The sequence below is a fragment of the Nerophis lumbriciformis genome, linkage group LG05 (genome assembly GCF_033978685.3).
Source record: "Nerophis lumbriciformis linkage group LG05, RoL_Nlum_v2.1, whole genome shotgun sequence".
Classification (NCBI taxonomy): Eukaryota; Metazoa; Chordata; class Actinopteri; order Syngnathiformes; family Syngnathidae; genus Nerophis; species Nerophis lumbriciformis.
The window spans coordinates 44,079,684-44,095,332 of NC_084552.2; the positions used below are offsets into that span (position 1 = coordinate 44,079,684).

The 15,649-nt window shown below is 39.9% G+C and overlaps 1 protein-coding gene across 1 annotated transcript in view; it reads right to left on the bottom strand.

Moving 5' to 3' along the window:
* Positions 1–15,649, bottom strand: part of LOC133605878 (adhesion G protein-coupled receptor L3-like) — a 381,662-nt gene that overhangs the window by 39,700 nt on the left and 326,313 nt on the right. The window contains exons 16-17 of the mRNA XM_061959234.1: positions 6,575–6,784; positions 1,835–2,055 (exon numbers count right to left, since the gene is read on the bottom strand). Coding sequence (XP_061815218.1) covers positions 1,835–2,055; positions 6,575–6,784 — 431 coding nt within the window. The remainder of the gene's footprint in view (positions 1–1,834; positions 2,056–6,574; positions 6,785–15,649) is intronic.

Below are 15,649 nucleotides of genomic sequence, written 5' to 3' on the forward strand. Positions count from 1 at the left end.
AGTTGACTATTCAGGGTAGCCCCTCTGTTATCTTCTCTCAGCAAATCCAAAAATAGTCAGGTAGCATTCCCTACTTTGTTAGCTGGAAGACTTATTGTGCTTAACTGGAAGGATGCAGCGCCTCCCTAACACAGCCGCTGGATCAGAAATATTCTTTATTTCCTTAAATAAGGCTAACATCAAATGATTGTTCTGTAATCTTTCAAGAAATATGGGGTGGTTTCTTAAAATATGTAAAGTAGACTAATCTCCACTTTGACCCCGACTGAGACGTAGTTGAATTGTGGATGATTGATGAGTCTTTTGTTTGGTTTTGTGTATTGCTGCACCATGTTATGGCCATTTGGAAGTGCAGTTGTCTGTAGCGTTATATCGATATTTAACTGTTCTTTTTTTCTCCCACCCAAAAAAAACCCCATTTGATTTGTATTGTATTGTATTTATGTTAACTGTGTCGAAAATTTCAATAAAAAACTGTTAAAAAATAAATAAATAAATTATATATATATATATATACTGTATATATATATATATATATATATATATATATATATATATATATATATATATATTTCCTCACTGATTCTGCCACATATTCTCCCACTATCTCGTCAGTCTGGGCTGTAATGGAGTAGCACATGCGTCATTTGCATGCATGTGTTTGGAGGCATGCCAAGTTGACTGGGGGCACGATAACCAGAAAATGCTGCGTAGAAAAGGACAAACTATCTACCGGCACAGTCGTGTTTTGTTTTAGCCCAAATAAGCAACCACACATTCAAAAACAACCCAAAAACCAAAACAAAACCCGCGACTCACAAAATTTGTCGCCTTTAGAAAATGGCTACTAGGCGGAATTAACAACACTGCTGCAGCTACAGTGTTTTATATATACAGTATATATAGATGTGGATGGAAAAAACTTTGGTTGGCCTGCCAGAGCTTCCAAACGAATATTGTCTTCCAAACTAATATTTTCATTCAATACACATTTTTCTTTTTCCATTTCTACTCTCTATTTGTTCCTGTGAACGCTACTGCTTTCTAACACTACAATATGAACTGAGGGTCAAAAGGATGCACGTTAATCGCGAGATAAAAAAAATAGTGCAGTTAAAGGACATTTTTGTTAACTTGTTGTTACCGTGTTAACTTTGACAGCATTAGTAATAAAACAACAAATATATTTGATCTAGACTGTATTACGAGAACTGTGTCATTAATCTTAGTGATTATTCCCTGAAAGTTTGATGTTCTGTTGTGACAAGCAGAATGCTATCAAAAATTGTCTTTAGCTGGTGATTTTGAGTCATTTGTACTGTAGTCAAAAATGTATAGAACTATTTGATCCAATACATTTTTCTTGATTTGCGAGACACAATCCATTAAAGTTTGAGGTTCTGTCGAGCTGATTTGACCCCTGTCCTCCGCCACCTCATTCAAAAATAATTCGAGGTTCTCCATGGTTACAAAAAAATTACAATTTCCCAAGTTAGAAAATGTCGGCCGAGAATTTTTGGATGCCTTATATATGACCGTGCAATCATCCCCAAATCTATTTGCCCAAGAGTCCTCTGTCCCCCTCCTCCTTCTTCCGCTGTGTCACGGCATGTCCCCTCCCTCATCCTTCACTGGTCCAATGTAATTGTTCCGATGGTGGCGGGCCTTTAATTATTTATGGTGGCAAGCTATCACCTCATCCATCAGGAAGAACGATGGCCCCACGGGCTACAAATGCTACAGCTCGTGTGGACTAACTGCTAAGCATGTCAGCATATCATACAATGTCATTACTTCCATTATTTCCGTGGTTGAAAAAAAAAAGGTAACTTACACTCTCTCTGTGCCGTAACTCCGGTAGTCCACGGCAGCGGAGACGGCGACGATAAGCGCCGGGACGCCGTAGCCCACCATGTAGAAATAACGACGCCGGGAGTGCTCGCTTTCGAATACCTCCACCAGCATGATGTAGAGCTGGACGCCTTCCAGAAACATCCATGTGAACGCCGCCAGGAAGAAGAAGTGCAGCAAGGCAGCAAAGACGGCACATGCGATCTGGGAAAGGAAGGATTTAAAGAAGCATGTGAATGAATATAGCCAAGGAAACACTCTCAAAACAGCACAACAATTTTGTATACAAAGTATCTTTGACCGCCGTTTTTGCAGTCGGTACTAACAAACAGCCGAGCACAGATCTACTGCAAACATGCTAGCCAAATATTGTTTATATGACAGGAGCACTATGACTGATGTTTTTAAGGACATACTACAAAATATGTGAGTCAAAGTTTCTTCATATGGCAAGAGCACACTGTTAATGTCTTAAAGGATAAATTACAAAAATGCTAGTCAAAAGATCCTTTAGTGCAGTGGTCCCCAACCACCGGGCCGCGGTCCGGTCCCGGTCCGTGGATCGATTGGTACCTGGCCGCACAAGAAAAAAATAAAATAAAAAAAATAAAACAAAATTAAAAAAAATTTATTTATTAAATCAACATAAAAAACAAGATACACTTACAATTAGTGCACCAACCCAAAAAACCTCCCTCCCCCATTTACACTCATTCACACTCATTCGCACAAAAGGGCCTGTTTGTGGACTTCAGCTCTGCCTTCAACACCATCCTCCCTGGACTGCTACGAGACAAGCTCTACCAGCTCAGCGTGCCCGACTCCCTCTGCAGTTGGATCAATGACTTCCTGACAGACCGAAGACAGCACGTGCGGCTGGGGAAGATTGTCTCGGGCAGTCGAACCACGAACACTGGTACTCCTCGGGGCTGTGTACTTCCCCCTGGCACTTCTCCCTGTACACAAACTGCTGCACCTCCAGTCACCAGTCCGTAAAACTGCTCAAGTTTGCGGATGACACTACCCTCACCGGGCTCATCTCGGATGGCGATGAGACCGCCTACAGGAGAGAGGTGGACCGGCTGGCGTCCTGGTGCAGCCTCAACAACCTAGAGCTGAACGCCCAGAAAACAGTGGAGATGATCATGGACTTCAGGAAAGTCACAGCCCCACCATCCCCCCTCACCCTGATTGACTCTCCCACCCACGTCTCCATTGTGGACTCCTTCCGTTTCTTGGGCACCACCATCACCCAGGACCTCAAGTGGGAGCCGACCATCAACTCCCTCATCAAGAAGGCCCAGCAGAGGATGTACTTCCTGCGGAAGCTGAGGAAACTTAAGGTGCCGACCGAGATGCTGGTGCAGTTTTACTCAGCCATCATCGAGTCCATCCTCCCCTCCTCCATCACCGTGTGGTTCCCCGGCGCCACAGTCCAGGATAAGCATCGACTGCAGCGCATGGTACGTGCTGCTGAGAAGGTGATTGGCTGCAAGCTCCCATCCCTCCAAGACCTGTTCTCCTCCAGAACCAGGAGGCGTGTGGGTCGGATCACAGCTGACTCTTCTCACCCTGGACACAAACTATTCTCCCCTCTCCCCTCAGGCAGGAGACTACGGTCCATCCAGACCCACACCTCCCGCCACCTGAACAGTTTTTTCCCCTCGGCCATCAGGCACATGAACAATAACTCCTAACAGTAGCTCCTTTGAATTCCTTCTAAGTCAATAACAAGATCTGATAGCTCAGTTACAGCTCTTGTTATTACCAAATCTGTGTTATATGCAGAGGTGGGTAGAGTAGCCAGAAATTGTACTCAAGTAAGAGTACTGTTACTTTAGAGATGTATTACTCAAGTAAAAGTAAGGAGTAGTCACCCAAATATTTACTTGAGTAAAAGTAAAAAGTATGTTGTGAAAAAACTACTCAAGTACTGAGTAACTGATGAGTAACATACACACACATATCATATATATACATATATATATATATATACACACATATATATATATATACACACACACATTTATATATATATATATACACATTTATATATATATATATATATATATATGTATATATATATATATATATATATATATATATATATATATATATACAGTATATAATTTATATTTATTTATTTTGCCGTTTTTGTTTACATGTTAAAGGTGTTTTAATGAATATACATGCATGTTTAACACATAGATTCCTTTCTTTCATGAAGACAAGAATATAAGTTGGTGTATTACCTGATTCTGATGACTTGCATTGATTGTAATCAGACAGTAGTGCTGATAGCGTCCACGTTTTCAAATGGAGGAGAAAAAAAGTTCCTCCTTTCTGTCTAATACCACATGAAAGTGGTTGGTTTTTGGCATTTTGTTTGTCCAGCTTCCATATTCGTTTTTATACACTTTACAAGAAATACATTGGCGGCAAACTCCGTAGCTTGCTAGCTTGTTTGCGCTGGCTTTCGGAAACTCTTGTTTTGAAAGCGCAGGCGCGATGGAGCGGCACTTTTATTGTGAAGACAGGAACTGTGCAGTCAGTCTTTAGGCTTTTGACGGGAAATAAAAAAGGGTCTTTTTTCCTTCACACTTTTGATTGATTGATTGAAACTTTTATCAGTAGATTGCACAGTACAGTACATATTCCGTACAATTGACCACTAAATGGTAACACCCCAATAAGTTTTTCAACTTGTTTAAGTCAGGTCATGTGACCGCCTGGCTCTGTTTGATTGGTCCAACGTCACCAGTGACTGCATCTGATTGGTGGAACGGAGTGAACGTCACCAGTGACTGTATTTGTTGAAACGCAGGCACTATGAAGGTCTGTCTGACAGACCAAAACAAACAAAGCGTGCATTAACAGATCGATAAAAATTAGTAGCGAGTAGCGAGCTGAATGTAGATAAAAGTAGCGGAGTAAAAGTAGCGTTTCTTCTCTATAAATATACCCAAGTAAAAGTAAAAGTATGTTGCATTAAAACTACTCTTAGAAGTACAATTTATCCCAAAAGTTACTCAAGTAGATGTAACGGAGTAAATGTAGCGCGTTACTACCCACCTCTGGTTATATGTGTTTTATGTTGCACGATTGCACCAAGAAAAATTCCTAGTTTGTGAACCCGTTCTTAAACAATGGCAATAAAACTATTCTGATTCTGATCCTGAGATCAATACAGTTTGCAGGGATACAGTCCTTAAGCACACATGATTGTATTTTTTTATGACAAAAAAAAAAAATACAAAACTTTGTCCGTGGGACAAATTTTCAAGCGTTGACCGGTCCGCAGTTACAAAAAGGTTGGGGACCACTGCTTTAGTGTATATGACAGCAACATGCTGCCTTTTTTAAAGGGTCACCTGCAAAATCCCAAATTAAAGCACTTCTATGTCAATTTAATATATTTTTGGGATCAAATTAACAGTTTGTAAACACTATATGACAAGAGTGTTCTGTTTTTAGAAATCTGCTGAAAAAACACCAGTTAAAGATTCTCTGTATAACACGAGCACTCTGTTATAAGGGATAAACTGCTCGTCAAAGATCCTACATGACAAGAGCATGCAGCTTTTAAAAGGGACAAATAAAAAGAGGAAAACAAAACAAAAAACACTTCTCTTAGACAGGAGCACTCAGTTGTTTTTAAGGACCTTCAACGCAAAAAATGCGAGTCAAAGATCCTCTATACAACCAGTATATGCATTCATGCAAAAACAGTCTGTAAGATCTTCTTTCTAAAATAAGCACTGAAAGTGCAATAATATTGAACAAAAATTAAGTTAAAACGCTTAGCTTTGTGAAAATGTGACCCTTGAGAGCAATTTAGTTGGCCAGCGCAGCTCTAACATTATATAGTACGTACACGGCTTCAACTCATTATGTGCGCAGTTGAACATTACTAGCTTATTTTGTCCCTGGAATTGATTCAATTAAACGTCTGAAGGCTTGAGTGGACATTAATTGTGTGGTCCGTGAGAAGACCATTAATCACAGCCATAAAAGACACCTTTAAGACTAAAGACGATTCCTGGTTTCTTCAGTCTGTATTATTGTACATGATAATAATATTAATAATAATAATAATAACAGTAATAATGATAACAATATTATTATTAATAATGATAATAATAATAACAATACAAAGATAACAAATATCCCGTTTTCACCTACATTCCAAAAAACATGCATGTTAGGTTGGTAATGGTAATAAATCAGTTTTAGTTTATTTTGAACATGCACACTAGGTTACATTGTGGTACATTACAATGTTAGAGACCAAATTGTCCATTGGTGTGAATGTTAGTGTGAGTGTTTGTCTATAAGTAGGTAAGTATGTACTTTTTCCCCATCCTTCACTTTAAACACTCGTGAATAATGTGTGAATAATGCACTACCGACCTGATAAGACCTAATAGGTCCAAAAGAGAAAGAGATGATGCAGTATTAACTGCTCCCCGATGCTACCTGGTGGTTGTTTGAGCACACCGCAGCTATAGTTCTGGTTTGTTCCACTCTTTTATGCTTCAGTCAGATGTAGGATTCTCACAGGAATGTGGCAAAAATATAACTTTACCTCCTGTACATTTCCCCTTCAATTAGCTGGCAACTAATCCAGTGTGTACCCCGCTTCTTGTCGAAAGTCAACTGGGATAGACTCCAGCTCTCAAGTGACTCCAAATAATACAAGCAGTATAGAAAATCGTTGTCTTACCGGCTGGTCAGCCCGGTTTATCCCCACCAGGAATAGGGACTCAGCGATGAAGAGGCAGACACAGAGGTTCTTGTGGATGGTGTTGCGATCGCTCTGGAGGCCTCTGAAGAAGCAGAAGGTGAAGATGCTGACCAGCAGGCAGACCAGAGACAGGAGGATGCCCACCCAGGTGATTACATCCAGGATCATGTCATGGACTGCGTCTGTGTTCTGCAGAAGACAGATAAATCTTCATTATTATTATTAACATCAGCATTATCATTATCAACTATGATATATTATAATAGATTACATTTATATTAGATTAATATAACGCTTGTCTCGACACTTAAAAGCGCTTCACAGAGAACCGAGAACCCATCATTCATGCACACCACATTCACACAGTGACGGTGACGGTGGACGGTGGTCCACAGCTGCACTGGGGTAGACTGACGGGAGCTCGGCTGCCAATTAGCGCCTACGGCTCCTTCGACCACCACTAAACATTGATTCATATTCATACACCAGTATGAGCGGCACTGGGAGCAAGGTGGGTGAAGTGTTTTGTCCAAGGACACAATGGCTGTGACTCGGAGGGCAGATTATAATTGTTCTTGGCATTGTCGCCAACTTTTGATGTATCGTGTCTATGAATGTTTCATTCACCCACGTCATTGTATTCTCAGAGCATTCAATCAATCACAATTGGACTGTTTGGTTTGTCTTAGAAGACGTTTCGCCTCTCATCCGAGTAGGCTTCATCAGTTCAACAAATAGAAGGAGTTGTGCCATTTGTTTACAACTGAATGGAATGCTAACGTGGCTGATTCCGACTATTTTGGACAAGTAGTAGTCGATCCACAGCAATCGTTCTGATACACAATACCTCAATGCTAACGAGGGGAAATTACACTTCAACGACTGACTCGTCTCCGCTCGGGATGGTGTCCTGCTGGCCCCACTATGGACTGGACTCTTACTATTATGTTGGATCCACTATGGACTGGACTCTCACAATATTATGTCAGACCCACTCGACATCCATTGCATTCGGTCTCCCCTAGAGGGGGGGGGGGGGTTACCCACATATGCGGTCCTCTCCAAGGTTTCTCATAGTCATTCACATCGACGTCCCACTGGGGTGAGTTTTTCCTTGCCCTTATGTGGGCTCTGTACCGAGGATATCGTTGTGGCTTGTGCAGCCCTTTGAGACACTTGTGATTTAGGGCTATATAAATAAACATTGATTGATTGATTGATTGATTGAACGACTGTCGTTGGCTTTGACAGTAGGATTGTTTGCATTTCAAGAGTTGTTTTTCTCACTACGGTAGGGGGAAACCATCCTCGCCCAGACAAACCCTCCTGGTTGTTTGGAGTAAAAATATTTGGGGTTTTGGCACCAACTGCTAGACTAGATCTGACCAATTTTAGTCTAAGACTAGATCTGACCAATCCAAGTATATGAGCATGAACTGATGATGCCTACTCGGATGAGAGGCGAAACGTCTTCTAAGACAAACCCAACAGTCCAGTTACGGTTGATTGAATGCCCCGAGATTTTTGATGTATCAATTCATCAGAATGAGTTTGAGGCAAAGGGTAGTCGGAGACTAAACACAAATAAATACAACCACAATGAGGGTATGTCTATAGAATATATTAATTGATGAAAACTTTATTCATTACTCGCGGTTTTACGTAAATTATTATACATAAACTGTGTTTACCAATAATTTAGCTTAAAAACATTTAAATGCAGACAGCCCTGAAATGGGCTGTCTGCACTCTCAAAGTGCATGTTGTTGCCAAATGTATTTCATATGCTGTAAACCTAGTTCATAGTTGTTAGTTTCCTTTAATGCCAAATAAACACATACCAAATGTTGGTTAGAAGGCGATCGCCGAATTCGTCCTCGCTTTCTCCTGTGTCGCTTCTCCCGTGTCACTCGCTGTCGTGTCGTTTTCGTCGGTTTCGCTTGCATACGGTTCAAACCGATATGGCTCAATAGCTTCAGTTTCTTCTTCAATTTCGTTTTCGCTACCTGCCTCCACACTACAACCACCCGTTTCAATACATGTGTAATCTGTTGAATCCCTTAAGCCGCTGAAATCCGAGTCTGAATCCGAGCTAATGTCGCTATATCTTGCTGTTCTATCCGCCATGTTTGTTTGTATTGGCATCACTGTGTGACGTCACAGGAAAATGGACGGGTGTATATAACGATGGTTAAAATCAGGCACTTTGAAGCTTTTTTTAGGGATATTGCGTGATGGGTAAAATTTTGAAAAAAACTTCGAAAAATAAAATAAGCCACTGGGAACTGATTTTTAATGGTTTTAACCCTTCTGAAATTGTGATAATGTTCCCCTTTAATGGAGATAATTATAGCAAAACATTGCTGTCTAAAGAAGATTAACCTGTCATGAGCTAACATTTAAACAGTAGTTCAGAACAACCAAAGATAGATTATCCTGGCTTATATCAACATTTAATTGGCAGAGGAAAACACACATTTTTAATGGTCATCTTAAAAACTGTAAATTTGTAATAGTAGATTTGAATTTGCTCATAAGGGCTAACTTGTTGCTGTAAATCAGGTTGTACGAAAGCTATGCTGCCACACTCTGTAGCAAGAAATAATGAACATCTTAATAATCTATTTCAGGGTCAATCTATTGTCATGATACAATTTCATAAGTGAGATTCCCCTATCCTATTAACAAATTATTGATACGGAAAATGTGCATGTTTAGTGATTATCTTAAAATGTGTGAATTTGTAATGGACGTTTTGTATTGGCTCATTAGACTAAATTGAGATTAGATTTGTGCTGCTTTCATACAATTATTTGGTCCAAAAATAAGAATCCAGGGCGGCGTGGCTCGGTTGATAGAGCAGCTGTGCCAGCAACATGAGGGTTCCAGGTTGGATCCCCGCTTCCGCCATCCTGGTGACTGCCGTTTTGTCTTTGTCCTTGTCCTCGGGCAAGACACTTAACCCACATGCTCCCAGTGCCACCCACACTGGTTTAAATATACATACTGGGTTTCACTATGAAAAGCGCTTTGAGTCTCTCGAGAAAAGCGCTATATAAATATCATAAATAATAATCAAAATATTGTGTTCCAGGGTCAAGCTGTTGCCATGATGAAATTGTTATCCTACTAACTCTTAGTTTTAGCGATTATCTTAAAATGTGTGAATTTGTAATGGAAGTCTTGTATTGGCGCATTTGATTGAGTGGATGTTGTCGCTAATAATAGGCAGTGTTAAAACAACAGTATTTGTGTTTGTGTGGTGCAGTGGAAAGCTGTTTGTGCCAGCACGGTCCGTAACAGAGCCTAGCGAGCTGTGTCGGCTCCATCCATCACAATCTCACCTTCAATGGAGGTGCGGATAAAGAAGAGAGAATCTTAAGGGAGACTGTTGCAGAAACAGAGCGAAGGGCAGCAAGTGTATCTACACCTTCAGTGATGGATTTACTGTAGAATGATTTCTTTATTCTTGGAGGTGGATGATGGCCTGGGGGGCAGTGGATGTTGAAAGGGGGGGTGGGCCTAGGTGGTCTGCCAAATGATGCAATCTCACCACACCTGGCAGCAAAAAGGCTCAATGATGGGAGTCCATGGGGTGTAGGGGGGAGAGTATATGATCTGAAGGGGTAATTTACACCATAAATTTACTGGCTGAGTCAGGCAGGGGTGGCAAAGTTGCACATTTGTCTTCTCATATACACGTCCTATATAACTGCTTTCAGACAGATGGGCAAAAATATAGACGCTGTAGGACATCGAGTCTTTTAGGAAGGTTTTATACACGGTTTTGTCTAATGGTTGTGTTTTTTGGAAAACAATCGGTTTGTTGGTTGAAGTTTATTTCGAACATAAATACAATTTCAACACATCACATATTACACTTATTTTTAATTTCTCTTAACAAGTTCGAAAAGTAGAAGGAAGAAGCAAACTTATTTAATCCTACCATATTTCCACTTCGTAGCAGTTACAAACACATTTGTTCACTTCCTGTTCTCATTTGCTGTTGCGGTCCAGACTCTCAAACACTGTCTGTACCGTTTTTTTAAAAGGGCCATCGCTGATGGACTTTTTGTTGTGGTTGCTGCAATGACACTGTGACAAAAGCTAAGGGCTAACAAGGTCTTACCTTGTATCTGGATTAGGCTGCTGAAGGCAGAAGTATTAAAAAAAAAAAATCAATATGAGTATGGAATGCTCATGGGGAATTGTAATTTCATAAATGTAGAATTAATCTGTTGCAGAGTCAAAATTCAATAATTTGGTCCATTCGCCAACAGCTAAAATTATGGACAAAGCAAACTATAACCTGCTAACCAAAAATGTACAACGGTTCTTTGCCACAAAAGAGGGGAAATGTAACCTAAAAGAAAAAAATAAATTTTAAACAAGTTAAAGTTAAGTTGAAGTTAAAGTACCAATGATTGTACCAATGATTGTCACACACACACTAGGTGTGGTGAAATTTGTCCTCTGCATTTGACCCATCCCCTTGTTCCACCCCCTGGGAGGTGAGGGGAGCAGTGGGCAGCAGAGGTGCCGCGCCCGAGAATCATTTTTGGTGATTTAACCCCCAATTCCAACCCTTGATGCTGAGTGCCAAGCAGGGAGGTAATGGATCCCATTTTTATAGTCTTTGGTATGACTCGGCCGGGGTTTGAACTCACAACCTACCGATCTCAGGGCGGACACTCTAACAACTAGGCCACTGAGAGGGCATAGTGGTTAGAGTGTCTAGTGTGTATGCACGTACAACACTTAAGACCTTTAGTTTATCAGTATGTGGTATTAAAATATGAAATTGATTAAGCAAAGAAGTCACACAAAGTACTAATATATTCCCCTTTAAGAAACTGTTTAAACTCAAAGACCCGGTTTCTTGTTCAGAGCATGAATAAAACCAGGACTAAAATGATCTAGTTTAAATTAATGCATATTAATCGAGTTGCTTTCTGAGATGTCATTTAACTTCAGAATAACTAGTTCCAGACTACAGAATGTCAGACTAAAGTAATCAACGACAAAGAAGATCATGTTTTAGAAGCCGAAATAGATTAAGGATGTGCACATATGCAAAGGTGAGGGTGTGCTCAAAACCAGGGTTGGAGTTTTTCAATACATATTTTAGCAGTGTGTGGAACTGCGAAGTGTGACTCCTAATCTAGAATGGAGAAAGAAAAATAAATAATTGTTTGAAAAACTTCAGTGTAAGCAAGAATATCATTTTCAATTAAATGATTTTAAAGTATCCCACAATTGAAAACAAACATGATGTTTAACATGTCGGCTACAGTCAGGAGGTCGAGGGTTTCAAACTCCGTTTCCATCAACCCAGCCAATTACTCTAGGAAGTTCTCTTATTTGTAGTCTGAATATGTAGTATTCTGGAACGTGATGTGATCTTTTCTCAGTTTAGATTTGCAAACATACTTATTTTACAGACTGTTGATTCACTCACACCTGATGAATTCATTGTTTCACCATGAAAAGTTTCACTTGCCAGAAAAATGAAGGTGATAAAGAAAGAGGCATAGGGGTTTGTTTAACATGTGATTTAGTCTAGAATTAGGGTTTAATTCCTGTACAGAAAACCGGGCTAAAATGTTCTACTTCAAGCCTAAATGACATTGTAAACCAGGATTTACCACTCTACTCCTTTCCAGACATGTTGGAATGAGAAATTGGAAATATGCGAAGTACCATACTGTAAATTGTTTGAAATAAATCAAAACCATAACCATAACCACCGTGGCCATCTTGATGTTTTTACTAAATCCACAGGCAACTGAATGAACATATAACGTGTTAGGAACTGACTTTTTAACATGATCAAGTGTCATACTATTGACCAGAGTCTCCAATGTTTGATACAGTGCATGTGTCCCTTCTAATTTGTTCGCATTTTGGAACAATTTCCCCCACAGGAAGTACTGAAAAGTCAACAATAAATTTGTGAGAGGACATGTAAAGTGACACTACCAACATCCTGTGTATTTTTGTCTTCTGTATATTTTTAACATGAAAAGAAATGACCCTGAGGGGGATACGCGGTAGAAAATGGATGGATGGATGGAAAAACAAACAAGTTGTTTTTTCTTCATGATCCGGTAGAAAAAAACAAAAAAACTGAGTGTCAGAGTGAAGTGTTATAGCCAAACAAAGCTAACCTTGACCGTCCTTTGTCATCACTGCTACGCTCTGTGGTGATCCTCAAAGACAGTGATGGATGCTGCACCCTAAATCTCTACATCATGCTGCAGGATGCGCCGCTGATTCGGAATAGCAGCATTTTACCGTGGGTTCGATGCCTCCCCGGGGGCCTATGTGTGTAGGTATCTGTCTTTCCTTGAAATTTGTGAGAGCGACGCTTTAAATTCAAAAGTGACATAGCGAGGAATCTTGAGAGGAAGCTGTTCAAAGCATTGCCTGATGAAATAGTAAGGTTTTTTGTTTGCTTGACAGTCACTCGACATGCACAACTATCCAATTAAGCCCTGGAAGATGTTAAATACACACAAAAAATCCTGTTTTATTGTTTGTCACCCATTTCTCAAACATCCAGCGGTTATTTCTCGGGACGACTCAAGGTTAACACATCGCAGCACGCACTGTTGCAAATGCCCTATAGACGATCAAAGTGTCGAAAATTAATCAGTAAAACACAGCTTGTACCTTCAGGGATGTTTTGCATTGTTTTTTTTAATGATTTTTAAAAGTTGAAGATGCATATAATTTACGATACATTCAAATCACCAACTGCTTGTGGTTATTGCTCGGTTGCAATCACACAACTTAGAGGACACTCAAGTTTCTCATATCGACGACAAACATTCAAAATGTTGCTAGAGATGTCCCGATCAACATTTTTGGCATTCGATCTGAACTGAGTTTCAGTCCCAATTTGATACTTTGACAATAGATTATATAACCGAAAATGTTTTACAGCAAGTAACTAAAATAAGCACAATAACACATATAATAACAAGCTTATCTTATTAAATATTGCTGTAAATCAGATGATGTATTCAATGCTACATTCACAAAAATACAGTGACTAGTGCACTAACAAAAGGCTAAAAACTATTGGCTGTCATTTAAATATTTTTATTTTCTCTCAAAGCCTTTCTGCATCCAGAGACTTATTCCCTGAGTCTGCAAACAATAACGAAAACGACAAAAAAAATAATATTTTGTAATAATAAGAACAAGAAATGTAAATTTTGTCTTGTATATAACTGATACTATACTCAATAGGGGTGAGCACCTTACGAATCGATCCGATTACAATTACAATTGACGATTTGATTCAGAATTGATTCACGATTGAACGCGATTCTTGATTCAAACCAAATTTTGCAACGTATTATTTTACTTTTGAGTACGATTTGAATGACCACATCCAGATTTGTGTCCGTGTGCGTATCTGAGGTGTGTCTACATTTAACCAACAACGGGAGACACCACACAATTTACACCAATCAGAAACAACGTACAGCTGAGGTGGGCGAAAGAGAGACCCCAAGACCCGCCTTATGTTGTTTCTGATTGGTTTAAATTGCGTAGTGTCTTCCATGGTTGGTTAAATGTAGACACAGTGGATTGATGTCTTGGTCTGGGATTAGTTATTTCAATCTGTCTGTACAGCGATTTGAAAGTGTAAAAAGAGTTGTCAGTCTGTAACTCTTCTTGCTTTTCCTTATACTTCATCTTATTCTTTGTCGAAGTCAATAACAATGGAGCACGCTGAACACTTGCTCAGAGCTGCCAAGCTTCACGCTTTAAGCGTGACAGTCACACAATTTAACCCTTTCTTACGCTACACGCCACACTTAAAATTTCTCACGCTTATATTCCCCATTCACTACTTTATTTTTTTCATAGTAATAAACTTCCTTTTCCTATAGTCCTCTAGTGATAATGCTACTTGGTAGAAACCAATTTTTTTCCCGCTATGGTGGTGAGGTTTAGCATCTTAAAAGCAGCTTCGCACTGTGGATAGATGCGTTTGTTGCAGCTTGCTCTCAAATATGATACGGTGTTCTCGCAAAACACTGGTGCATGTTAGTAACAAGGCATATGTAAAAGTAATTGTGTATTTCTGAGAGTAGGAAGCTTTTACGTAATTAAACAACTTAGCCATGTAAACAACTTAGCCATGTAAACACTGGACTGGTAAAGATCGACTTGGCTCGGCAGCTCATCAGTCGATCACCAATCAGTGAACAAAGAAAGGTATCAGCCCTCGATCCGATCCCATGATCGGAATAAGGACATCTGTAGTGGTTACTGGTTATTTACTTTTAGGAGCACAGATGTTAAAGTTAAAGTACCACTGATAGTCACACACACACTAGGTGTGGTGAAATTACTCTCTGCGATTGACCCATCCCCTTGTTCCACCCCCTGGGAGGTGAGGGGAGCAGTGAGCAGTGGCGGTGGCCGCGCTCGGGAATCATTTTGGTGATTTAACCCCCAATTCCAACCCTTGATGTTGAGTGCCAAGCAGGGAGGTAATGGGTCCCATTTTTATAGTCTTTGGTATGACTCGGCCGAGGTTAGAACTTACGACCTTCCGATCTCAGGTACTCTCAGACACTCTAACCACAAGCCCACTGAGCAGGTATGTGAACGTATATTAAATGTTTAGATATCATGATTATGATGAAGTGGAACCATAAACTCTGAAATACTGTTCTCAAGATTTAAAAGATTCAACATCAGGACTTTTGAAGCTAACTGATCGACCATACTTAATTATGCACATGCAAGGAGTAGAAATCCAAAAGCATGGGTGCTCATAATTTCTTTATATCTTCTGGATTGCTCCCCGACCTAAACATTAACCCATTAAAGACACTGTTGGACTAACTCGTGCATTAGTAAGTCATCTGTTTGATGGACGTTAATGAGTGTGTGTAATTGTTGCAGTGACGTGCGGTGAGGTTCATGGCTGGTGAGGCACTGACTTCATCACAGTCAGATTTATAAACATATGAACCCTAAAGAGTATCTTATTCACCACTTGATTGGCAGCAGTTAACAGGTTATGTTTAA